At 37.2% G+C, this 25,521-nt stretch overlaps 1 protein-coding gene across 11 annotated transcripts in view; it reads left to right on the top strand.

Annotated features, from left to right (window-relative positions):
- The window catches only part of LOC128882025 (cytospin-A-like), a 49,424-nt gene extending 24,124 nt beyond the window's left edge, over positions 1-25,300 (top strand). For 4 of the 11 annotated variants that reach the window (XM_054133576.1, XM_054133574.1, XM_054133575.1 and 1 more), the window contains 10 exons: positions 5,689-6,019; positions 13,266-13,634; positions 13,735-13,947; positions 14,295-14,750; positions 15,352-15,787; positions 17,174-18,760; positions 19,221-19,415; positions 21,623-21,796; positions 22,042-22,424; positions 23,568-25,300. In XM_054133576.1, coding sequence (XP_053989551.1) covers positions 5,689-6,019; positions 13,266-13,634; positions 13,735-13,947; positions 14,295-14,750; positions 15,352-15,787; positions 17,174-18,760; positions 19,221-19,415; positions 21,623-21,796; positions 22,042-22,424; positions 23,568-23,657 — 4,234 coding nt within the window. In that variant the 3' untranslated portion in view covers positions 23,658-25,300. Of the gene's footprint in view, positions 1-5,478; positions 6,020-12,614; positions 12,778-13,265; positions 13,635-13,734; positions 13,948-14,294; positions 14,751-15,351; positions 15,788-17,173; positions 18,761-19,220; positions 19,416-21,622; positions 21,797-22,041; positions 22,425-23,567 lie in introns of those variants that run through there. The other 7 variants (XM_054133577.1, XM_054133573.1, XM_054133578.1 and 4 more) reach the window with 7 other exon arrangements.
- The last annotated feature ends 221 nt before the right edge of the window (positions 25,301-25,521 follow it).

Here is a 25,521-nt window from a genome sequence, read left to right as displayed (position 1 = left end):
TCTCTCTCTCTCTCTCTCTCTCTCTCTCTCTCTCTCTCTCTCTCTCTCCTCGGTTGCTCCGTTGAAAAATTGACCGAGAAGTCGAACGATCGAGCCCGCAAACATCGCTCACAGCGATCCCAAAAATACCATGTTTGGGGCACAACAAATTCAGAGTTTTATTTAATCTACTAGAATCTCAAAAGTAATATTCATACTATCACATTATACAGTATGCAATACTTTTTCGACAAAAATACATAATAAACCCTATCAACGGTCCACCTGTCGGTAAATTAGGAACACCAGTCGGTAACAGTAGAATTTACAATTAAATTCAGCAATATTTCTTATTCATCGCACAATATTTATTTAATCTACTAGAATCTCAAAAGTAATATTCATACAATCACATTATATAATACACAATACTATCTCAATAATAATACATAATAAACCCTATCAACAGTTCACCTGTCGGTAAATCGTGAACACCAGTCGGTAACAGTAGGATTTACAATAAAATTCAGCAAAATTTCTCCTTTTTAATATATTTACGATATTTCCTATACTCTTTATAGGAGGAATCTTTCTCCTCGTTAGTAGCAGTTGATATCCCGAGAAATCTGGCAGCGCGTTACGTAACAGAAATTTCACTTCCTCGACGAGATGAAAACTGGGCGAGCAACAGCTGGTCGGTCTCGGCAGTGTATCTCATCGAACGTACGAAACGTCGTCCTTCTCGGTAAACTGATAACGATTCGGATGAAGAATGCGGGGAAACCCGATCCCTGCCAGCGAGCAGGCATATTTCAGATCGTTATCAACGAGTAGTCCTGAAACGTTTCTGTATAGTACCGAACCTACCGACATTCCACGTACATACAGTACATACACCTATTTGCTCTAGCTTATCAGTAGAACGAGGATCTTTGTACAAAGTAAAATCTTTGTAACTCTGAATCTAAGAAAATTGTGCCTAAATGAGAGGAATTTATACCACTCTGCATATATTATAATAGGAGCTTTTTTCATTAATATTTCAGAATCGTTTGTTCTGGTTAACGAAGTGTAACGTTGTTTTGCTAAAAAGAGTATGTCAAATGACTTCATCTTTTCAACAATTAATGAATATTAACCTAGAAACAGAATTTTTAATTTATTTTATCTATTAGATCGTTTTCAGATTAATATTTTAGAATTCATACAATAAATAATAGGAATGTACAATGCTACAACATTGGTAATAGGCAATAAAGTATTGGTTGCCACGGCAAGAAGTCGATATACAGGATGTCTCAAAAATGTTGTAACACCTTCGAAGGGGTGTTTCGGGAGGTGATTTGAAACAACATTTTCCTTAGCGAAAATGTTGTCCGAGGCTTCGTTGAGGAAATATTGAGAAAGAAGCTTGACCAATCAGAGCGCGAGACGGCCGCGCTCTCCGACCAATCAGAACGCGAGTATGCCGGTGGAGCGCACGCGGTAGCCTATGAGCGCAGCCGTTTAGCGCGTAGTCTTCGCTACCGCGGCCGCTACACCGGCATACTCGCGTTCTGATTGGTCGGGGAACGCGGCCGCCTCGCGCTCTGATTGGTCAGTGTTTTCCGTTAATATCTCCTCAACGAAGCCTCGGACAATATTTTCACTAAGGAAAGAGTTGTTTCAAATCACCTCACAAACCACCCCTTTCAATGACCTCCACCATTTTTGGGACCCTGTGTAGATTAGCAACTGATAGCGATCGGACAAATAATTAAATTGAATGGAATCTTTAATTTTCGTAACTTTAGTGTTACACAGTTTTATTTATTACATACGTTCCCAAATCAATGTTTCATAAGAAGCATACAATAATGTTTCAGTAATAGATAAAGCATTGGTTGCCATGGCAAATAAACGATTGATAGGCTACCGACTGGTAACTATTCGATAGATTAAACTTAATAATATTTTTTATTTTCATAGCGTTAGTGTTACACAATATTTATTGTATCTATTAGACTCATTTATAGATTAATATTTCATAATTCGTAGAATAATAGAAGCACACAATGCTATCACCGTAATAGATAACGAAATATGTTAGCATGGTAAAAAGAAGATTAATCTATCGGCTATCGGTCGGTAAAAGGGTTGAATTTCGTATAAGTCGCTGAGGTTACAAAGAAACCAGTATAGTACAGTATATTCTTAATTAAAGCTCTAGGTTAAGCAACGTATAACAGATCAAGTACTCACATAAAATTAAATATAAAAGAAAAACTAAGGCTCTAGGCAGAAGCGAAATTATTGAGATTCTGTTATTACGGACAGGGGAGTATTCCACACAAAAAATTGCAAAACTAATAAATAGTTTGCCCGACTTAACCCTTCACCGACCAGTGGTGTATCAGCTACCATGGCAAAAAGTTAATTAATAAATAGTCTACCTGTCGGTAAAGTGTTGAGATATCTACAGAAAAAATTTTCCCAATTTCAAATTTCAGAATAAAAGTTACAGACACCATTCACATCTATTACCAACTATTTACATTCATCTCTATTTGCATAAATAAACAAGCATGTATCCAAATTATGTTGGTGATAGATATTGTTGGAAATGTCAATTTTATTTAGGTTATTCTAAATGAAAGTCGAACTGTTGGTGTGTAAATAATAATTGACGTTTAACGTATCACTTTACCGACAGATAGCGTATCGATAGACTTTTTGCTATGGTAATCAATACTTTGTTCTCTATTATTGAGATAACATTGTACGTATGTATTATTATACGAATGATGAAATATCGATTTAATACTAATGTTTGAGACTAATGTTTCAGAGAGGAAGGTGCTGAATTTTTATGTGTGTAAACGTTTACTGGTCGGTAAAGTGTTACCGACAGTAGTTTATTAATAAACTTTTTAGTATGGTAACCGATACTATTTCTGTGATAGTATTGTACGTGTCTATTATTATACGGATTATAAAATGTTGATCTAGAAATGATTCTAATAGATAAACTAAATATTGTATAATACTAATGTTACGAAAAGGAAAAGCATTATTAAATTAAATTATATGTCCAAACCCTACCAGTCGGTAAAGAGGAACTTCGAAAAAAAAAGAATTTTCTAACCTACACTCCCATTCATTTTTCACAAATCCTATTTTACAAAAAAAACCACAGAAATGAAAGTGGTTAGAAAATTCTTGAAATGTAAACCTTCAAAAACAAAAACCAAATAGCAAATACAGCTCGTATCTCTATGAATCTACTTAAAAATTGACTATAGCACGAAATTTTTGTAAAGTAAACCTTGAAAAACAAAAGAAAAACAAACATCAAATACACGTCGAGCACACAGTGTCTAATAATATAAAAAAATATTGAGAATAATATTCATATTATAATACAGAGTGTCCCAAAAATGTTGGAGGTCTTTGGAAGGGGTGATTCGGGAGTTGATTTGAAACAACTTTTTCCTTAGCAAAAATGTTGTCCGAGGCTTCGTTGAGGAGATATTAAGAGAAAACACGGGACCAATCAGAGCGCGAGTATGCCAATGGAGCGCCCGCTGATTGGTCCGGGGTTTTCTGTTAATATCTCCTCAACGAAGCCTCGGACAACATTTTCGCTAAAGAAAAAGTTGTTTCAAATCACCTCCCGGACCACCGCTTTCAAGGTGTTACAATATTTTTGGGACACCCTGTATATACAAAGTAAAGGTGATTTGAAACAACTTTTTAAATCAACAAAAATGTTGTCCGATGCTTCGTTGAGAAGATATTAACGGAAAACACTGACCAATCAGAGTGCAAGGCGGCCGCGCTCCCCGCCCAATCAGAGCCCGAGTATGCCGATGGAGCGCGGCCGCCTAGCGCTTAGCCTAGGCTACCGCGGCCGCTCCACCGGCATACTCGCGCTCTGATTGGTCGCTCCACCAGCAAACTGGCGCTCTGATTGGTCAGTGTTTTCTCTTAATATCTCCTCAACGAAGCCTCGGACAACATTTTCGCTAAGGAAAAAGTTGTTTCAAATCACCTCCCGAATCACCTCATTCAAGAACTTCCAACATTTTCGGGACACCCTGTATTTGCAGAGTAAAATAAATTCCCATTTAGGTTCAATTGTCATAGACATATTCGTAAAGATTTAATTTCACACTCCAATTATGAATCATCACTCTAAAAACAATTCTACCACATACAATTCTACAGATAAATATTCTATAACTCACCATTATGAAGATACCAAATACTATTTACTTCCATGTCTCGGCCACTATGTAAAGGGTTAACATTCTCAAACGAGCTCCAATTTCGCCCAATTCCTTCTGTTTACACATTCATTCCTATAACCTTCGTCGGCCACTTACTTCCAGCACAAGCGATTCCCCGAATATATCGTGTGTATTATTTACACGAGATACTCGGTGCGCAAAATACACATGCTCTTAAGTATACACACACACACGATATCTCTAAATGCAAACCAAAACCGTTGGATCACTTTGTCCCGCACTGTAGATGGGTTCTCAACCTCCGCTCGGAAACTGTCGGAAACCTTACCCAGAGAAGTTGTCGCGCCCGTGGGGAGACACAGGAATGGAGGGGGACACTCGGTCGTATTCAGTCTCTCTTCAGTCTCCGATGCACCGTCGAACTGAGTGTGTCGTCGACACTTTTATAACATCTCACAGTCTTCTTTCGAACTCGTCAAAACTCTCCGAGAGGACTCGTGTCAAATTCGCGTTTAATAAAAATGAATCGTGTTGAGAGTATCACGAATCTCTCGCGAAGTTGATAAATGTGGTGGATGAATTTATCGAACCTCGTTTTCTTGAATATTCACGGTTCTCCGATCCGTCGGGATCAGGTCTCAAGGATGCAAGCAAATCTCTCGAGCACCGAGGAGAACAGGGACGTCGGAACACTCGGAACGGTCGATGCAACAAGTGGTCGTCGGAGGAATCGAATTCGTGCGTTCTCGCCTCGCCGCTGAATCGTGTTCCCTCCACCATCGAACCAACTGTGAAACCGAAAACTCGCGTTGAATCTTTGAATTCCCTTCGTCCCGATTTTCGAATCATATATCTACGCTTTCCGTGAATATGGAAACCTCGCGGCGCCTCGGACTCGAACTCGGACTCGCATGTGAAAGTGGATCGTGTTACAGAGAAATTCTGTAAGAAAATACCAGTCGGTAACTTACGAACGAACGTTTACGGTTCTTAGGAACTACTTCTCCCAAAGAAGCTCGTTTCGCTGAGTGATTCACGCCTCTAATTCGTAACTTACTTACGAACACTGAATATAAAGAAATATTGTTAAGAAATACTGTTTTCAAGAATTTTGTTTCAACGCTCTGTGCGATTCGTCGCGTTACTGATTCGTAACCTTCTACGAACCCTAATGATCGTTATCATTAAGAAAGAGACTGTCTAAATAAATTCGTATCGACGTGATTCATCGCGTAATCGCTATTTTATAATCGATATTTGTCGAGCGTAGGTCGTGCGGAGAAATGAGAGTGTTATCGATCTCGATCGCAAAATGGAATCCACGGACGATCCTCGTGTTCCCCGCTGAGAGCCCGAATAACATAGTCCCTGTGAGAGTTGTGAAGGGACGCGCGCGCGTTTGAGAATGAATTCCTGTTTGTGTGCCTGAGCCGAGCGGCGACGAACCGACCATGATGAAGTTCAAATCGCTGTTTCGCAGAGGACAACCGAACCAACAGCAGCAACAAGGGACGCAGCAGCAACAGCAGCAGCAACAGATCGGGCTGCGTCAGGCGCCGAGCGCCTCGTCGCTCGAGGCGAAGAACGAGGGCCCGCCCGTCGGGAACTGGGGCACCCTCGGTAAGGAAGGGGGCAAGGCGAAGGGAAACTACAATACCAAGGGACCCGCGAAGGGTTCCAGGATGCAGGAGCTCGAGCGTGAAATCGAAGTGTTGCGCAAGGAACGTGCCCAGCTCGAGTCCGAGCTCAGAGAAACGGCCTGCGACGCTCAGAGTCTTCGCGAATTGCGCGACGAGCTCGCCTCTCTCAAGGTAACATTTTACCGATGATTCATGTACAGGGTGGACGGAACGAATGAGAACCGGTCGCAAGGAGACACTGAATTTCAGTGACCTGAAGGCGATTGGTGATTTTTTGAGGGGGTTCGGGGAGGCTAGAGATGTATTTTTGAGTCGTTTTTTTTTTTTTTTGAAGGTTTACTTTGGGAGAATTGCGTATTTTAGAATTCCAATTTTTAAGTAGATATCTGCATATGTAGATATTGTATTGAGTAGATATATTCATTAGCAGAGATCAGTATTGCCACTAGAGACGAAGAAAATAAAGATGGCGGAAATCTGGTCAGACAGTATTTCCGTGTAGATAGTATATATAGGGTGTCCCAAAAATGTTGGAAGTCCTTGAATGAGGTGGTTCGGGAGGTGATTTGAAACAACTTTTTCCTTAGCGAAAATGTTGTCCGAGACTTCGTTACGGAGATATTAAGGAAAAACATTGACCAATCAGAGCGCGCGGAGGGCGGTCGCCTAGCGCGTAGCCTACGCCTACCGCGGCCTACTCGCGCTCTGATTGGTCCGGAGTTTTCTCTTAATATCTCCTTAACGAAGCTTTGGATGACATTTTCGCAAAGGAAAAAGTTGTTTCAAATCACCTCCACTCTGTATATACAGGGTGCCCTAAAACCGTTGTAACACCTTGAATAGGGTAGTTCGGGAGGTGATTTGAAACAATTTTTGCCTTAGCGAAAATGTTATCCGAGGCTTCGTTAAGGAGATATTAAGGAAAAACATTGACCAATCAGCGGGCGCTCCACCGGCATACTCGCGCTCTGATTGGTCCGGAGTTTTTCGTTAATATCTGCTTAACGAAGCCTCGTACAAGAATTTCGCTAAGGAAAAAGTTGTTTCAAATCACCTCGCGAACCACCTATTTCAAGGTGTTACAACGTTTTTGGGACACCCCGTATATACAGAGTGGAGGTGATTTGGAACAACTTTTTCCTTAGCGAAAATGTTATCCAAGGCTTCGTTGTGGAGATACTAACAAAAAACCCCGACCAATCAGCGGGCGCTCCATTGGTATACGCGCGCTCTGATTTGTCCGGAGTTTTCTCTTAATATCTCCTTAACGAAGCCTCGGGCGACATTTTCGCTAAGGAAAAAGTTGTTTGAAATTACGTCCTGAACAATCTTTTTTAATGTGTTACAACATTTTTGGGACACCCTGTATATTAACTGTAGGCAATATTGACCTTCATCAGCCGACAAAACGAATATAGCAAACCCTCTCAGACAGTATTTCCATGTAGATAGTATATATGTACACATTAACAGCATTTAATATTGCCGTCCTCCACCCAAAAACTAATTAAAGCAGGAATTAACAATTTTTAATTTTGCGTCACTGCCAAAACAAATATACCAAACACTCTCAGACAGTATTTCCATGTAGCCAGTATGTACGTATACTATAACACCATTCAATTCATTGCCGCTTCCACCAAAAAATAATTCAAGCAGGAATTAACAATTTTTAATTTAGAGCCGCCGCTAAAATAAATATAGCAAACCATTTCAGACGGAATTTCCACGTAGACAGTATAGGTACATGTATACGTTAACAGTATTCAATTCATTGCCGCCCCTACCCAAAAACTACCACAAACAAGAATTCAAAATTTTTAATTTTGTGCCGCCTCCGGAAAGGTGATTTATAATTAAATCTTAATGTAAAGGAAATAGAAATTTAATATGTCATTTAATGTAATTTAATATAGAGGAAATAGGAATTATTTCATACTTTTCAGTGGAGTTTTAATATTTTTCGAAGTCGATTATATATTTTTCTTTTCCAAAAATTATTTTATTAAGTAGATTTATGGAGACTCGAGGTGTATTTGATGTTTGTTTTTCTTTTATTTTCCAAGGTTTACTTTGCAAAAATTTCGTGCTATGCTCGACTTTTAAGTAGATTTATAAAGATTCGAGGTGTATTTACTATTTGACTTCTGTTTTTCAATGTCTTTACTTAATAAGAATTTCGTGCTATACTCGATTTTTAAGAAGAATTCATGGAGATCTGAAGTGTATTTCCTGTTTGGTTTTTGTTTTTGAAGGTTTACTTTTCAAGAATTTTCTAATCACTTTCATTTCTGTGGTTTTTTTTGTAAAACAGGATTTGTGAAAAATGAATGGGAGTATAGGTTAGAAAATTCTTTTTTTTTTTCGAAGTTCCTCTTTACCGACTGGTAGTGTTTGGACATATAATTTAATTTAATAATGCTTTTCCTTTTCGTAACATTAGTATTATACAATATTTAGTTTATCTATTAGAATCATTTTTAGATCAACATTTTATAATCCGTATAATAATAGACACGTACAATACTATCACAGAAATAGTATCGGTTGCCATACCAAAAAGTCTATTAATAAACTACTGTCGGTAACACTTTACCGACCAGTAAACGTTTACACACATAAAACTTCAGCACCTTACTCTCTGAAACATTAGTATTATACAATATCTATTCTATATATCAGAATCGTTTTCAAATCGATATTTCATCATTCGTATAATAATACACACGTACAATATTATCTCAATAATAGAGAACAAAGTATTGATTACCATAGCAAAAAGTCTATCGATACGCTATCTGTCGGTAAAGTCATACGTTAAACGTCAATTATTGTTTACACACCAACAGTTCGACTTTCATTTAGAATAACCTAAATAAAATTGACATTTCCAACAATATCTATCACCAACATAATTTGGATACATGCTTGTTTATTTATGCAGATAGAGATGAATGTAAATAGTTGGTAATAGATGTGAATGGTGTCTGTAACTTTTATTCTGAAATTTGAAATTGGGAAAATTTTTTCTGTAGATATCTCAACACTTTACCGACAGGTAGACTATTTATTAATTAACTTTTTGCCATGGTAGCTGATACACCACTGGTCGGTGAAGGGTTAAGTCGGGCAAACTATTTATTAGTTTTGCAATTTTTTGTGTGGAATACTCCCCTGTCCGTAATAACAGAATCTTAATAATTTCGCTTCTGCCTAGAGCCTTAGTTTTTCTTTTATATTTAATTTTATGTGAGTACTTGATCTGTTATACGTTGATTAACCTAGAGCTTTAATTAAGAATATACTGTACTATACTGGTTTCCTTGTAACCTCAGCGACTTATACAAAATTCAACCCTTTTACCGACCGATAGCCGATAGATTAATCTTCTTTTTACCATGCTAACATATTTCGTTATCTATTACGGTGATAGCATTGTGTGCTTCTATTATTCTACGAATTATGAAATATTAATCTATAAACGAGTCTAATAGATACAATAAATATTGTGTAACACTAACGCTATGAAAATAAAAAATATTATTCAGTTTAATTACTTGTAAAACCGCTATTGGTCGGTAAAGTGTTACCGACAGGTAGTTTATTAATAGACTTTTTGTTTATGGTAACCAATACTCGTCATCTATTATCGAGATAACACTTAAACTCCTATCGTTCTATGAATTACGAAATATCAATCGAAACCACTTCTAATAGTCAGAAAAAATATTGTACGACAGTAATGTTATCAAAATAAAAAATATTATTAAGTTTAATCTATCGAATAGTTACCAGTCGGTAGCCTATCAATCGTTTATTTGCCATTGCAACCAATGCTTTATCTATTACTGAAACATCATTGTATGCTTCTTATGAAACATTGATTTGAGAACGTATGTAATAAATAAAACTGTGTAACACTAAAGTCACGAAAATTAAAGATTCCATGCAATTTAATTATTTGTCCGATCGCTACCAGTTGCTAATCTACACAGGGTGTCCCAAATATGGTGGAAGTCATTGAAAGGGGTGGTTCGTGAGGTGATTTGGAACAACTTCTTCCTTAGCAAAAATGTTGTCCGAGGCTTAGTTGAGGAGATATTAACGGAAAACACTGACCAATCAGAGCGCGAGGCGGCCGCGCTCGCCGACCAATCAGAGCGCGAGTATGTCAATGGAGCACCCGCTGATTGGTCAGTGTTTTCCGTTAATATCTACTTAACAAAGCCTCGTACAACATTTTCCCTAAGGAAAAAGTTGTTTCAAATCACCTCTACCCTGTATGTACAGAGTGTTCCAAAAATTTTGTAACACCTTGAAAGGGGTGGTTCGGGAGGTGATTTTAAACAACTTTTTCTTTTGCAAAAATGTTTTCCGAGGCTGCGTTGAGGAAATATTAACAGAAAACACTGACCAATCGGCGAGCGCTCCACCGGCATACTCGCGCTCTTATTGGTTAGGGAGGGCGGCCGCCTCGCGCTCTGATTGGTCAGTGTTTTCCGTTAAAATCTCCTCAACGAAGCTGTGGACAACATTTTTGCTAAGGAAAAAGTTGTTTCAAATCATCTCCTGAACCACCTCTTTCAAGGTGTTACAACATTTTTGGGACACCCTGTATATCGGCTTCTTGCCATGGAAACCAATACTTTATTGCCTATTACCAATGTTGTAGCATTATACATATCTATTATTTATTGTATGAATTCTAAAATATTAATCTGAAAACGATCTAATAGATAAAATAAATTAAAAATTCTGTTTCTAGGTTAATATTAATTAATTGTTGGAAAGATGAAGTCACTTGTAGGACATGCTATGTAGGAAAACAACATTACACTTCGTTAACCAGAACAAACAAACGTTGACGTAGCGCGAGTAATGACATATTTACATTTTCCGAGCATGTGTAATTGCGTATTAATTGCGGGTAATAATTAACTCTCGTGTCGCCTTGCGAGAAGTGTTCTTCTGAACCAGTAGCGTATGTAGGTAGAAGCCTATGGTTGTGGAAGTCCTTAAAAAATATACATTTATCATTCATATGATATATTTATGATATTACATTTTTGTTCTTATTTATATCATATTTGTATTCTTATTTGTATCAGGTTTTTATGATATTACATTTTTATTCTTATTTGTATATTTTTATAGTATTTGGTACAAATTCTTTGGATGTATGGATAATTACTTCTGGATCGTGTCAGTTAGTATTTTTGGTAGAAAGAATAATATTCATGGCTGGTTGATATCATCTGTAAATGTTTACAAAGCTTATCCAACAAAACATACCTTAGTCATAATGCTATTAATCGTTTCAATGGGCACCAACTACTTGATCGTTTATTAATACATGATTAGTTAGGATAAACTGCTCGAACTGTTAACACATTTAGTGCAGCCTGACTCCGGTTTATGGTTGACAAAATATTGGGCTATCTAGCACATCGATATGGTATGGTTATAGATATTGCTTTAGTTATACAATCGTGCTGTTGATCAAATTTTTATCGATGATAGAAGACAGAAGTAACCCATTTGAAGTACGTAATGTAGAATTCAGATGTACAGAGATAAAGGAAATGGAAAAATTAACTGATTTCTGCTAAGGACTGTCCATTAAATGTATTAAATGATATGAGTATTAAATTTATAATACTCTTGAGAGCTATATTGTTTAATATTCATATGCATTGTAGAAATAGCAATAGTATTGGAAGTTAGCATTGTTGCGCTTCTGTGAATTATATTATATTGTACTGGAATATTTGAAATTTGTATTAAAAATGAGTTACTGGGTCATGTGCTATGAAAAGATTAAAGGATAGACTTACTCATATACATTGTAGAAATAGCAATATTATTAGAAGTTACCATTCTTGCAATCCAGTGTTACTGATTTAATTAAGACTTTTATTCAAACTGTATTAGTAGGTCATGAGCTGGGAAATGATTAATGGATAGACTTATTTACATGCATATTAAATACACCAATATTATTAAAACTCAACATTGTTGTATTCTTGTCTTATTCACTGAAGTAATTAAAATTTTATTATTAAAAATGATTCACTGGGTCATGAGCTATGAAAAGGTTAAGGGATAAGCATAATCATATAAATATATGAATTACAAATTCTTTAACAAAGCCATACTCCCATTTTTAAAAATTTGGATTTTCTCTTTGGAGAAAAACTTTCTACATATTTTCTGTGGAGTTCCATGAGATCTACATGGAAAAAAAGTTTTAATCTGAAATGTTCATTATTAAGAAAACTACAAGCTCTGAAGAGGCCAATTCTTGTGAATTCTAACAAATCCGTATTCCCATTTTTTTAAATTTGGATTTTCACTTTGGAGAAAAACTTTCTATATAGTTTGTGTAGAGTTCCATAAAATCTATAACGAAAAAAAGTTTCAATCTGCAATGTTCATTATTAAGACAGCTACAAGCTCAGAAGAGGCCAATCCTTGCGAATTCTTTAACAAAGTCGTACTCACATTTTTTAAAATTTAGATTTCCATTCTAGAGAAAAACTTCCTATATATTTTCTTATTCTCAGAATCTGATGATTATTGAAAGTCAAAATTATTGTATTCTACTCTTATTCACTGAAGTAATTCAAATCATTATTAAAAATGATTCACTGCTTTATCAGCTATGAAAAGGTTAAGTTATACTCATATTCATATAAATAAATATATATCATTGTAATAGCAACATTAATGCAACTCAACATCGTTGCACTCTCGTATTACAAACTAAATCAATTAAAACCCTAATTGAAAACGAATTACTATCGAGCTAAGAGAGGTTAAGGGCCAGAGGGCGCGAATTGTGAGGGATGTTTACGAAGGAAGGAAGCTTGTGAAGCGAAACAAACGCTATGAAAAAACGTTGTCTCTCCTCGAGCACGGTAAACGACAAGGTTAACCTTTCCTCAAAAATTGTTTAAATCTCCGTAACAATTCATAAATATACGCTTTCGAGATTCATCTCTCGAAATTTCCTGTAAAGTTCACCCACCGCAAACCTAACCTCAAACAATGACAATTCCCTATATTTTCGACGATCAAAGAGAAACTCCGTCACCTTGACTCGCGAACTTAGATTTCTCGGTATTGTCACAGTATATCGTGCGGCTAGGCGTATTGCGTTTCTCTGGACCATTTCATTCGAGTAATTAGACTCCTATCAGCCTCCATGTTCTCGTTTACATAAGCGTTTGGCCTCTCTGTCCTTTTTCCATGTAAATAAAACACCAAGAAACACAATCATTCACTTTGCGATCATTCGCTCTCTAAAGCTCTAAAAACTGTACAAACTTGCCCCTGAGAATTGCTCCGGGCTTGTGCGTCGCATGTAGAAAATCATACGACTTGTATAAAAATTCATTCTTTTTTTGCGTCCATCCAGGAGCAGCACAGCTTGGAGTTAGACCGGCTCACAGAGGAAAACGAAGCTCTGCGTGCGAGGCTCAGGGATGTAGCGCACTCTCCGTTGTCGGATTCAGAGAAACAGCAACTGCTTCTGGATGCCTCGAGGCTGCACAACTCTGCTCCTGCGTCCATAGCGATCCCTCAGGATGAAGGCTCCACGCCTGTCTCCACCATGCCCCCTGATAGTGCTCAGTGCACCACTCCGGACTGGGACAAACATTCTTCCAGCTCGGTGTCGGAAGTCTCTGTCGCCTGTCTGCAGGACAGAATATTGCAAATGGAGGAAACGCATTACTCGACGAACGAGGAGTTGCAGGCAACGATACAGGAACTGAGCGATTTACAAGTATGTCAGTGGTTATAGAGAGACTTTTAATTCTCTTTACTTTTAATTACCTTTACTTTTAATTGTAGGAAATGGTATACAGGATTGATTTTGTTCATAGGCTCAGCTTACGGAACTGCAGGCTGATAACGAAAGGTTAACAGAGGAGAAGGATGTGCTTCTGGAGTCGCTGTGCAGACAGACGGAGAAGCTCGAAGACTCCAGGTCCAAGGTGGATACGCTGCAAGGTCTCCTCTTGAGGGAAGAACAGCCTCAGGAGTCTTCCAAAGGGTACAATACGGAGAGGGAGCAGAAACTAGTAGACCTTTTAAAAGTACGTATTAGTACCTAATATGATTGATTTGCTGTTCCTTGCCAGACGTGTCGTGTCAATATAATAAAGACGAGTCTTTATTTGTCTTGTGTTAATAATATATTCAAATAAATAACAATTCTTCTATTAATATAAACTGTACAGTTCAATAACTAACATAATCTAATAGTACGTATCCCTAATACATATTCCATCTCCATCTCGAAGTGTACAGTTTAATAACTGACATAATTTAATAGTACGTAGTATCCTTAATACTCATTCCATCTCGAAGGAAGTCATTGGACACCACAGCAACCCCACATTAACTCTTATTAACTATTATTAACACTATTAACTACTTACAGAGTGCCCAAGAGGAGCGAGAATCTCTTTTGCAAAAGCAAGAGGAGCTATCATCAGAATTGAAGAGTCTGCGAGCAGCTGCTGAAGCCAGCGCAGCTGAGACCGAACGGTTATCCAAATGCGTGCATTTGCTCGAGTCAACAGTGGACGCGACGAACAACGAACGAAAACAGTTGGACATAGAGCTGGCAGAGGCCAGACAGGAGGGCGCGAACCGAAGTATAGAGATCAGCAGGCTAGCCACGTTGCTGGATAACGCTCGAGCGAAGATCGAGGAGCTGGAACAGTCGCGGCAAGTGGAAAACAAGAGCGAGGCGGATGAACTCCTGGACGCGGCCAGGAGGGAGAAGGACACGTTGGAGACGCAGGCAGCAGCTCTGCAGGAGCAGTTGGCCAGGTCCCATTGCGACCATGATCGGCTCAGGGATCAGTACTCGCAGCTCCAAGAAGAATATAAAGTATATATATATATATACTGTATATGTATTTATACGTTAACACTATTTCTTGATTTATATATTAATAGACTGCGGATCTTTATGCATTTATAGGAAATTCGAATGTGCAAGGAACTACAAAATGCAAACAATATGCAAGACTGAAAGTAAAGTTCATATTATTAATATTTGCAGAATAAAATATATTCCTACTTAAGTTCAATTTTTGTAATCACGTTCGCGAAGACTTTATTTTGCATAAAGATCCGCAGTCGATATATTAACATGTTGATACGTTGATGTGTGGGTGATGGGATTCTTTCGTAGGAATTTGAAAGTGTTATTTTGATTTCTGATGGGGTTGTCGAAACAAATACTGTGGCAAATCTTGGATCGTAGAGTTCCAATTATCCTGAAATATTTAAATTTCATACAAACTTTTACTACGCTGAGCAGTAAATGTGATAAAATTAATAATAACTGGGGAGTAGTCTAGATTGTTCAAATTACGTAAACCTCAAGCGAATTTATATTCTAACAGAGTACCTGTAATTTGGTAGTTTGTCCAACCCGAATTACAAAACATCATAACCAGGCCCCTGTAACTTTGTACTCTGTTCAGGTAGCGCGGAATAACGCAAAGTCAGCTATCGACGACCTGGAGTACCGCTTGAATCAGCTGAAGGACGAGCGATTATCGGTGAGCACGGAGCTCCAGCTGGTGCGAGACTCGCTGGCGGAGCTGCAGGCGCAATGCCAGAGGCATTTGGAGGACAAAAGGGAGCTGAAGGCCGCGTTGAACGAGGCTCAGCGAAGGGAACGCGACGCCCAAACGCGCCAATACGAATTGGAACGCGCTCTAGCCGAGGAACGGAAGCTGAGGCAAGAGGAGGTCGCCGAATGGGAGCAATTCCAAACGGACTTGCTGATGACCGTGAGAGTGGCGAATGATTTTAAGACGGAGGCTCAGAGCGAGCTGGAGCGCGTCGTCATGGAGAACAAGGCCCAGCGCGACAAGCTCAGGGCGTTGGAAGCCCAGCTCGATAAGCTCAACAAGGGTAAGTTGAGTCTCTGTGAGATGTTGCTGGTCTCTATGAATTTTAGTAAGAGAAGAGCTAGTCTATGTGAAGCTGGCAGGTCACTTTAAGGAAGATCGTAAGCAATTGTTAAGAGTTTATCTTGGTATCTTATCGGTTAGAATTGTTGGATAATTTTTTAAACAATTTTAAGTGGGAGAATTTGTGGTACGATCACTTGCAAGGTGGTCTGCAGTAATCGATAGAACTCTTACTTTAAGGGAGAATTCTAGTCTAGGACGTCAATTTTTAACCTATAAGGAATTTTTATAATGGGTTTTGCACACATTTATTCACATTTTGAGAGCGTACACAATTTTTTGTAAGTAAAAGTAATGAAAATTAAACTTTAGTACAAGTGACCTTGTACAGTCTCTCCTGAAAATCTTCTGCTTATCTGAAATGAAAAAATCAAGAAACATCTTCATTAATATTAGCGTAGACCAGAAACAAAATAATTATGAAATGTTGAAAATTAAGAAAAATGCCAGCACTTTATACTTTGAATATCGATTCTTTCTAATTGTCTTATCCTTATTATATTAAAAAAAATATATTTAGAATAATATCTCTCTTAAGTTGGCAGGACCAAATCAGCAAAATCATATCGTACTTTGCGGAATATTTAGTACTTACTTTGTACTAATTTGTACAGCAAACAATAATTTTAATATTAAGCTAACAGAACTACATGTTAAAATGAATAATAATGAAAAAATCAATGCGAGGTTAGGATAACTAAATTTTAAAAACAGTGATTCAAATGAAAGCACACATGCTGAAATAATTCATTCAACTAGAACTCGAGATATCATGGCAACCATTTCAAAGATATGGTTACTAGTTTAAAGTTTAAAGTTTTTTATACCAAATATGTATACTTATGATTACGCTAAAACCCAATCCTCGCTTACTTACTTATTGAAAATCTCACTTTTGCACATTCTACACATTCCCAACAAACAAATTATAGTAAAAACTTCACAGAAATATAAAATGCAGTGTCCAAATGAACTGCGAATCAATATTTCAAAAGTTCTAGACTAGAATGCCTCCATAAATTAAAAACAACTCTAAGCGTTAACACAATCATTAGTACATTTATATTTGCAAAGACGAATTATTATGCGACTCTAGTTCACATTAAACATTCTAATTTAAATTATAAAGGACAGATCGTTATACAATACGTGGTATCCATAATTGACCAACAATTTGTATTCGTAAAGACAATCTATCAGGGAAGCGATTCCACTTTACAAATATCCACTTTACATTAGATTGTCTTTCTAAAATTACAAAGGACTCGAGAGCGTTATTAATGCAATACATGTTTTATTATTTTTTTCAATTTCATTCATATGTCAGGCAGCGCACCAGTTCCCCAATGTAAGACATTCGGTAGTATGAGTGGAAATAGTCGCAAGTCTGCAAGCAATATATTGAAACGCGGGCGTACTATTGTAAAGAAGCGTTTTGACACCAAGAAGAGCCCACGTGTATTCAAAACAATGAGCGAACTGGATCCACCTGAGACAGAGAGGAACGTAGAAGTCATAGAAGAGTTAAATTTAAGTTTTTCTCTGAGAGACACAGAGTCAGAGGATGCTAGCAACGAGCTGTTGTCAAAGGAGCCCATTAAGTTGGATGACAATCTGATTTCTGGTGAGGAAATCGAGTTCTGTCCCACTTTACGCTTACACAAGAAAATTGATGATCCTGTTGACCTGTCGGAGTCAACCAATGTTGCTTCGAAAGGTTCGTCTTCAGCAAAAAGACGTCTATCTATTGAATCTGATGATAAATCATCCTTGAGCAAAGAAGGATCTGATATATTACATTCAAATAAATTACTCGAGTTCGCAGAAACTGTCCAGGAGGTGTGCACCCCGAAAACTGACACTTCCGGTGAGAATATTCCTGCAAAGTTCTTGTTAAAGGATATTAAAGGTATTCAGAATATTGGAGAGGATTCCTATGGCATAAACATCTCTAATAGTCGATTTTACGTTCCCAAGAATTATTTATTCTCAGGTGTGGAGAAGTCCATGGATGATTTAAAGTTCGAGGTGGATCCTGGAATGAGAAAAGTGCTGCAGGAATGCACTCGAACAAGCACCCCACAGGAACCTCAGAACGAACCAAAAAGTGATAAGGAGAACTTATCAAATACAATTTTAAAATTAGAGGACGATGGGGATTATTTTCTTAACAAAAAACGCAGGATTTTCTTGAAGAAGAACGAGTCCAGGTCTGGCAGCGAGGTAGTTGACTCCCTTGTAGACAGTATCGCTCACAAACAAACCTCAGCAAAGAGTTTCTCCAGCTCTTTTGATAACATTGATTTTAATACACCAAAAAGCATCGAAGCATCCATCGATGACTGTGATAATGTCCCTCCGACTGGCATACTATACAGAAACAGCAGTGATGCTGCATATTCAAGACCACATAGTCTTCCAACAGAGTCCTATCTATACAAAAAGCCAGAAGATATCCACTCAAACTTAAACAAAACAAGCAGGAAGGAAATAAATGAAAAGAACATAGTTACGCAGGAGAAATATAACACTTATCCAATCCTGTCTTCTCTGGAAAATTTGCCCGATTCTGACTCGTTAACTTCGTCCTTGGTTCAGAGAGCCTCCAATATAGTCTTCAAATTCGACAACGAAGAGTCGAGGAAGCCGTTGACCCTCTGCGAAGCGAACCGACTGAAGCGCATGAAATTTTTAAACATGAATCTGTCTCAATCCGAAGACGATCAGAGTAGGCCACGGGAGAGCGTACTTTCCCCACTGAATACAGACTCTAAGGTCGATCAGAGCAACGGTGACACCGCGTCCAAGGATAGACCGGTGATAGGGAGGACGTCGTCTTTGAGAGAGAAATTTGAAACGATCGTAGAGGACGTGGAACTGAGACCAGGCCGACAAATAGGTACAATACGCGACCGTAAGTCGCCCCAAGTAGTGTGGACACGTGATTGCTTGTATGCAGAGTTCGAACCCTCCCCGCCCCTGCAATTTGTCTGTCCATGGTTTCTTACTCTAGCCGAGAACGCAATCGTACACCTTTAAAACCATTCTTCTAGGTTTACTTGCCTTACTCTCACCTCTCACGTTGTTTCGATGCGATCATTATCACCACGTTCTCTAGTGTTGTCTCTAATCCTGGAGTTTCTTTTATGTTTTGTCCCGCTGTCGTACACTCGTACAAAGTATGTGTAAATAGATAACGGGTGACTCTCGAGAAAGAGACGTGCGATAACGCGTTTCTTTTCTTAGACGTTTCTCTTTTGTTTTCATCGTTATACTTGTGCTTTCTTTTACGTGTAAACATAGCGCTTATTGCTTTCATTTCTGTCCGGAGGCGGAGACGTAGACTGCTGGAGTAACGCGTCATCTTTTTTCAGCTAATCAGAAGGTGATACAGCAACCGCCGCAGAGGCCAGCGAGTACTCCCACTGATACTCAGCAGTGCGTACTGACCAGCGTGCAACAAGAGATTGCAGCAAGGCGCAAGGCTAATATCTCGCGTCAGGACTCGAGGCTCTCCGTTAAATGCTTGATTGAGAGCATAGAGAATGCCACTAAGCAAGCTAAAGCGGGTTGGTATAGATTTGTTGTTATTATTGCTTGCGTCAACTATTTCTGTGAGACTATTCGCAAGGAAACTTAGAATAGAAATTTCTTGCAGATTTTGTGCATGCATGGTTCTTGCGGATAGAAATTTCTTGCAGATTTTGTGCATACATGATTCTTGCGAATAGAAATTTCTTGCAGGTTTTGGGCATACATGGTTCTTGCCTTGCGTAAGTGCACATGCACACGTGTACATGAATGTTAAACATACACACATGTTAAATGTATATTCTACAATTAACCTTTTGCACTCGAGGCCTTTTTTCTGGTATATACCAGCAACTCGAGATACTTCTTTGCAATCAACAATTTCGGTGAGACTAACTCCTGAAGAATGACTCCGCAGATTAATTTTTAACTTTTCTTGCGAATAGAAATTTCTTGCAGATTTTGTGCATTTATGATGTACAATAATTGGGATATATTCTATAATATAATAATGTCCTTATCTTGCCTTGCGTAAGTGCACATGCACATGGGTACATGAATGTCCATCACACATGTTGAATATATTTTACAATTAATATAGTAACGTCGTTATTTCATTGTGCACAAATGCACAAATGTATGTGTATATAAATGTACATTAAAGTGGCCTTTATTTCAATGATTTCCGGAGTGTATGTATTACGCACTCCTTAAATACCTTGAAAATACATAAGAAAATATTCCTGCAAAATTTGAAATTTAGATGGAAAAAACATGGATCATTTTCAATTGGTTACTTTTTCTTTTATAACTCTAATCAAAATTGATGGAATGATTTGATATTTGGCAGAGTTACTACTTGTAATGATAGGAAGAAGCCCTGAAAATTTCAAATTTTTATCTAAATTATTTCTCTATTCATCAGCCTTGTAAATATGAAGCTATTTGAGGTTACGCTTCATGAAACTTTTTCAATTAGTTACTACCTGTTTTATAACTCCGGTAAAAATTGATAGAATGATTTGAAATTTGGCAGAGTTGTTATTTATATTAATAGGAAGAAGCCCTGAAAATTTCAAATTTTTATATCAATTATTTCCTAATATATAGATTGCCACAAAAATTCCTTCTGTAACTTGCACTCAGTTATTTTGTATAGCAGTGTTTATATAAATAGACAACCTAATTTCTGAGATGTTAATGTTGTAACAGTAATGGAGCAAAATGAATCGTATTCAATTCAATAATACAATATTAGACATAAAATATTGTGTATGTATTACTTATTAATGAAGCGGAAGAAACTTTTAGAACCTAATATTATTTTTTGTAAATGTTCCATAAGTAAATATTCATTTTTAAATCATTCAAAAACTTAGTCTATCAAAATTCTTCTTTCAACAACAATTTATACTTAAAACATTGAAGATAGTATTACAAAAATATTTTAAATAAAGAAAATAGCTTCATATTTACTGGACTGATATAAAAGGAAATAATTGAAATAAAAATTCGAAATTTTCAAGTCCTATTAACAAAAATTACATGATGCCTTACTATTACCACAACGTTTCATATTTATAAGGCTGACGTATAAGGAAATAATTGAAATAAATATCTGGAAATTTCTATGCCTTCTTCCATATTATTATAAGTAACAACTCAGGTAAATTTCAAATTGTTTCATTAATTCTTATGGAGTTAATGAAAAAGAAGTAACCGATTAAAAAAGTTCCATATATTTTTCATTTAAAACTTTCTAAGGTTTAGGGAAGGTTTTGGAGTGTTAATGTTAAAATAGGGAGCTCAAATTTTCCAGGAATTTTGTTGCATGTAATTGCAAGGTATTTAAGGGGATGCGTAACATAGATTTCAAAAATCATTAAAATAAAGATTAGCCTAATGTGCATACATCATACATGTTGAATGTATGCTACAATTAATATAATAACATCGTTACTTTGTTTTGCATAAGTGCACATGCATATACAGTCAATATAAGAAGTATTCGTACAGCAACAAATTTAAAATAAATGGTACGAGTACTGATTACGCAGACTGTATGAATTGCATGTATGTTATTTTGTTCCGCATAAGTACACCTACGTTCTAGTTACATCTAACACCTATTACCTTATATCTAATATCTATTGCATTCCTTTATATCAAGAATGCAGAAAATCTCCCAACCTACTTATGAACAAGGTTCCGGTGCACCTGACTTATCATATCCTTTTGCTCGCAGGACCTGGAAGTCGCAGCAGTTCGACATCCTCCCTGAACTCCATAGGAACTAACGACATAATGACAATGAAGGCACCTCTCAGGGACCAGCAGCAGATCAATAACTTAATCTGCACGGCGAATTCGACGAATAACAATAAAACTCAAGCCGCGATAACGAGAAAGCCGTTGTCAGGTAACTCTTACTTTAACTAGAAAGCTTTAAGCGCCTGAATTACATCTGCGATCGTCGTCAAATACTCTTCTTGTACAAATACAAAACGAGTTTATCATTGGGCTAACTCAAACACCGCTTGTCCACCGTTTTAAAATCGCCACTGCGAATTTCTCTGCACGCACGCTGTACGCTTGACAAACTCTCCAATTGGCGACTCTACAGCATCACACTTATCAGTCACGTTCTTCCACTGATTAACGCAGAGACAAAGTCAACACCTGTGATGCTAAGCCCAGGTGAGCTTCTGGACTCTGCCGCTCTGAACGCCAAGGCGATCGACTTTGTCCGTCGTAACAGCGTGACGGATTTGTCGGAACGCAAAGATCCTCTTTGCGGACTGATTAAGAACGGAGGATCGAAACGTAACGCTTTGCTCAAGTGGTGTCAGAACAAAACGTTGGGCTACAGGAATATCGACATAACGAATTTCAGTAGCTCGTGGAACGACGGTTTGGCACTGTGCGCCATCCTTCATTCCTACCTTCCTCATAAGGTACCATATGATACGTTAACGCCCGTGGAGAAACGAAGAAACTTCTCCATAGCTTTCTCCGCTGCAGAGAGCGTTGGAATACCTACCACGTTGGTAAGTTTAACTCTGCTGTTCTCAGAGGGATAGTTAAGGGATGGTGAAGGTACGTCGCTCATGTGTAAATCAATAATATATTTGTATGTATTATAAGTTTGTTTGAAATATTTCTTCGAAGGAATACTTTTTCTTCGAATCATTTTTCTTCTTTTCTTCAGGAATTTTTTTCTTGTACATAGTAAAAGTTGCTTCTGTACATTATTTGACGAAACGTGGTTCGTTTTGATCAAGGAAGTGGAAAATAATTTTTATGAATCCTTTTAGAGTTTTATTAAAATTACCTTCTGCGAGTTCAAAGAAAAAAGTCATACTTTTATTTTTAAAACATTGGGCTTTCAGTTTAGAGAAAAAGTTTCTATATGTTTCTTGTAGAGTTCCATGAGATCTATAAAGAAAAAAAGTTTCAAACCAAGTTGTTCATTATTAAAAGTGTTATGAATTTTAGAAACTTAGGTTACCTAACCCTCTACTGGATTCTTGAAAAAATCAATACTCCTATTTTTTAAAAATTGTGCTTTCACTTCAGAGAAAAACTTTCTGTATGTTTCTTGTAGAGTTCCATGAGATCTATAAGGGAGAAAAGTGTCAAACCAAAATGTTCATTATTAAAAGAGCTATGAATTTTTAAAAATTATGTTACCTAACCCTCTACTGAATTCTTGAAAAAATCAATTCTCCTATTTTTAAAAAAATTGTGCTTTCACTTTGAGAAATACTTTGTATAAGTTTTCTGTAGGGTTCCATGAGATCTACAAGAAAAAAAAGTTTCAATCTGAAATGTTCATTATTAAGGAAGCTACAAGCTGAGAAGTGGTTAATCCTTGCGTATTTCTTTAACAGTCATACTCCCATTTTTAAAAATTTGGATTTTTACTTTAGAGAGAAACTTTCTATATGTTTCTTGTAGAGTTCCATGAGATCTATAACGAAACAAAGTTTCAATCTGCAATGTTCGTTATTAAAAGTTCTACGAATTTTTGAAAATCATGTTCAATTCACCATCGAAGACTATCTAAGAATCTAAGAATATCTCCAAATTTTTATCTAGAAAATCAGTGGTACTTGATTTACAACATGAGCGACCCTTCACTAATCAAACCTTCCCTTGAACGTTAAATAAAGAACTGGTCTTGTTCACAGAACATAGGCGAAATGTGTCAATTGGAGCGACCCGACTGGCAACAAGTCATGACGTACGTGACCAGTATTTACAAACACTTCGAAACGTAATTTTGGTTCCACGTGCTCCTCGCGTCATCTCCAACTCAACGCCCCTTGAAACCGTTCGCGTGAGCGAACAAGAACAAGATCATCTAGTCAACCAAAAATTTCGCAAGGACTTCATTGTGGATTCACCAAGGATCGGCACTGACTGCGCCTGAAACGCTTCTTGCACATGGTCGCAAGTGTTCTCCAAGTACCCAGAATTTCGATGGAAGACTAAACACCAAATGGAATTGCTTTTCGCTATGAGACTGAATGTTTATATACACGTGGATATATTATTAACCCTTTGACTGCGAATGGCTTATATATACACTCTCGAGAAATCGGCTCAGAGAAATGTTTATATTCGTTGAATCAATTTTTAAAACATACCAGCTTGTAGGGGATGAGGAGACGAAACTTTTTTATATTTACAGTTTTTCCATAAGACGTTTAGTTTCGAAAATAAAAATTAAAAAGTTAGAAGTTCGTTGCAAAAGTTGAATTTCAAGAAAAAGATCTTCTAAGTTTGCAATTTTTATCTCTGAAACTAAACGTCCTATGAACAAACTGTAAATACAAAAAAGTTTCGTCCTAACATCCCCTATAAGGTGATATTTTTTTAAAATTCGATTGCTCAACTGTTGTTTCTTTTTTCTTTAAGACAACAGCAACAATATCAGACCACTACGAGATCCCAGGAAAAAGGTCTCTAAGTTTTGAATTTTTATCTCTGAAACTAAACGTAGTACGAAGAAACTGTAAATACAAAAAAGTTCCGTCTTAACATTCCCTATAAGCTGATATTTTTTTAAAATTCGATTGCTCAACTGTTGTTTCTTTTTTCTTTAAGACAACAGCAACAGGATCAGACCACCACGAGATCTCAGGAAAAAGGTCTTCTAAGTTTGCAATTTTTATCTCTGAAACTAAACGTCCTACGAACAAACTGTAAATACAAAAAAGTTTCGTCCTAACATTCCCTATAAGCTGATATTTTTTTAAAATTTACACCTCTACGCCTCTCGGAAGTTTCCAGGGAAAATTGTCCCGCAGTCAAAGGGTTAAAGGAAGGATGAAGAGGGGGAGGGAAGGGATAGAATTTATGGAGTCCTTCGTGTGTGGATATGTATGCTTCAGTGCCTCCTTGGCATAGCCAACGTATTATTACCGTGCAAGAGAGATTTTTTACATCGTGGTCTTGTATGTTTGTAAACGAAACAAGTATCGAATATTTCCGTTCCTCGTACCGTGAGTATTTTTCTACTTGTATTATTTTTCGAGAAAGAACTTTTGTAAAGTTTTACGAGAATCGTGTACAGAACGAAGCGCCTTAATTTAAAGATACCTAATTTATTGTATTAGTCACGTTTAGTACACTACGGGAGATGAGCAGCAGATAGATTTATATTGGAGAACGTCGTTTCAGTTGTGCGTTTACGTGATCGCGGAGAAACGTACGAGTAAGGATTAAGTTCTCTGTGATATAGCGAGATAGCCCCGAAACAGAGATGAAAACGTTATCGTTATTGCTCTTATTATTGCTACGATTTATTATTAGAATTATTACTACTACTATTGATATCATCCTCATCGTCATTGTTGTACCATTGTAGACAATACGCTGTCTGACATAAAACAATAAACTTGCCTAATACTATTTAAAATCCTCTAGAAAATGCTTCTGGAGAATATCTCATAGGAAATAGGAGTCTTGTTTATATATGGTGCGTTTCATGGCAAATCAATGTTTTCAATCTTCAATTATTTGATTTGTCTGAAATTGTTTTATATTATTTTACTCTTTAAACAACTTGTTTGTGAATTTTTTCCAATTTTTGTTTCCAATGTTTTCAAAATATTTCTTCGAAGGATTACTTTTTCTTCG

The sequence above is a fragment of the Hylaeus volcanicus genome, chromosome 9 (genome assembly GCF_026283585.1).
Source record: "Hylaeus volcanicus isolate JK05 chromosome 9, UHH_iyHylVolc1.0_haploid, whole genome shotgun sequence".
Classification (NCBI taxonomy): domain Eukaryota; kingdom Metazoa; phylum Arthropoda; class Insecta; order Hymenoptera; family Colletidae; genus Hylaeus; species Hylaeus volcanicus.
Note: the sequence above shows the minus strand (reverse complement) of the source record. Positions and strands in the feature narration are given on the sequence as shown.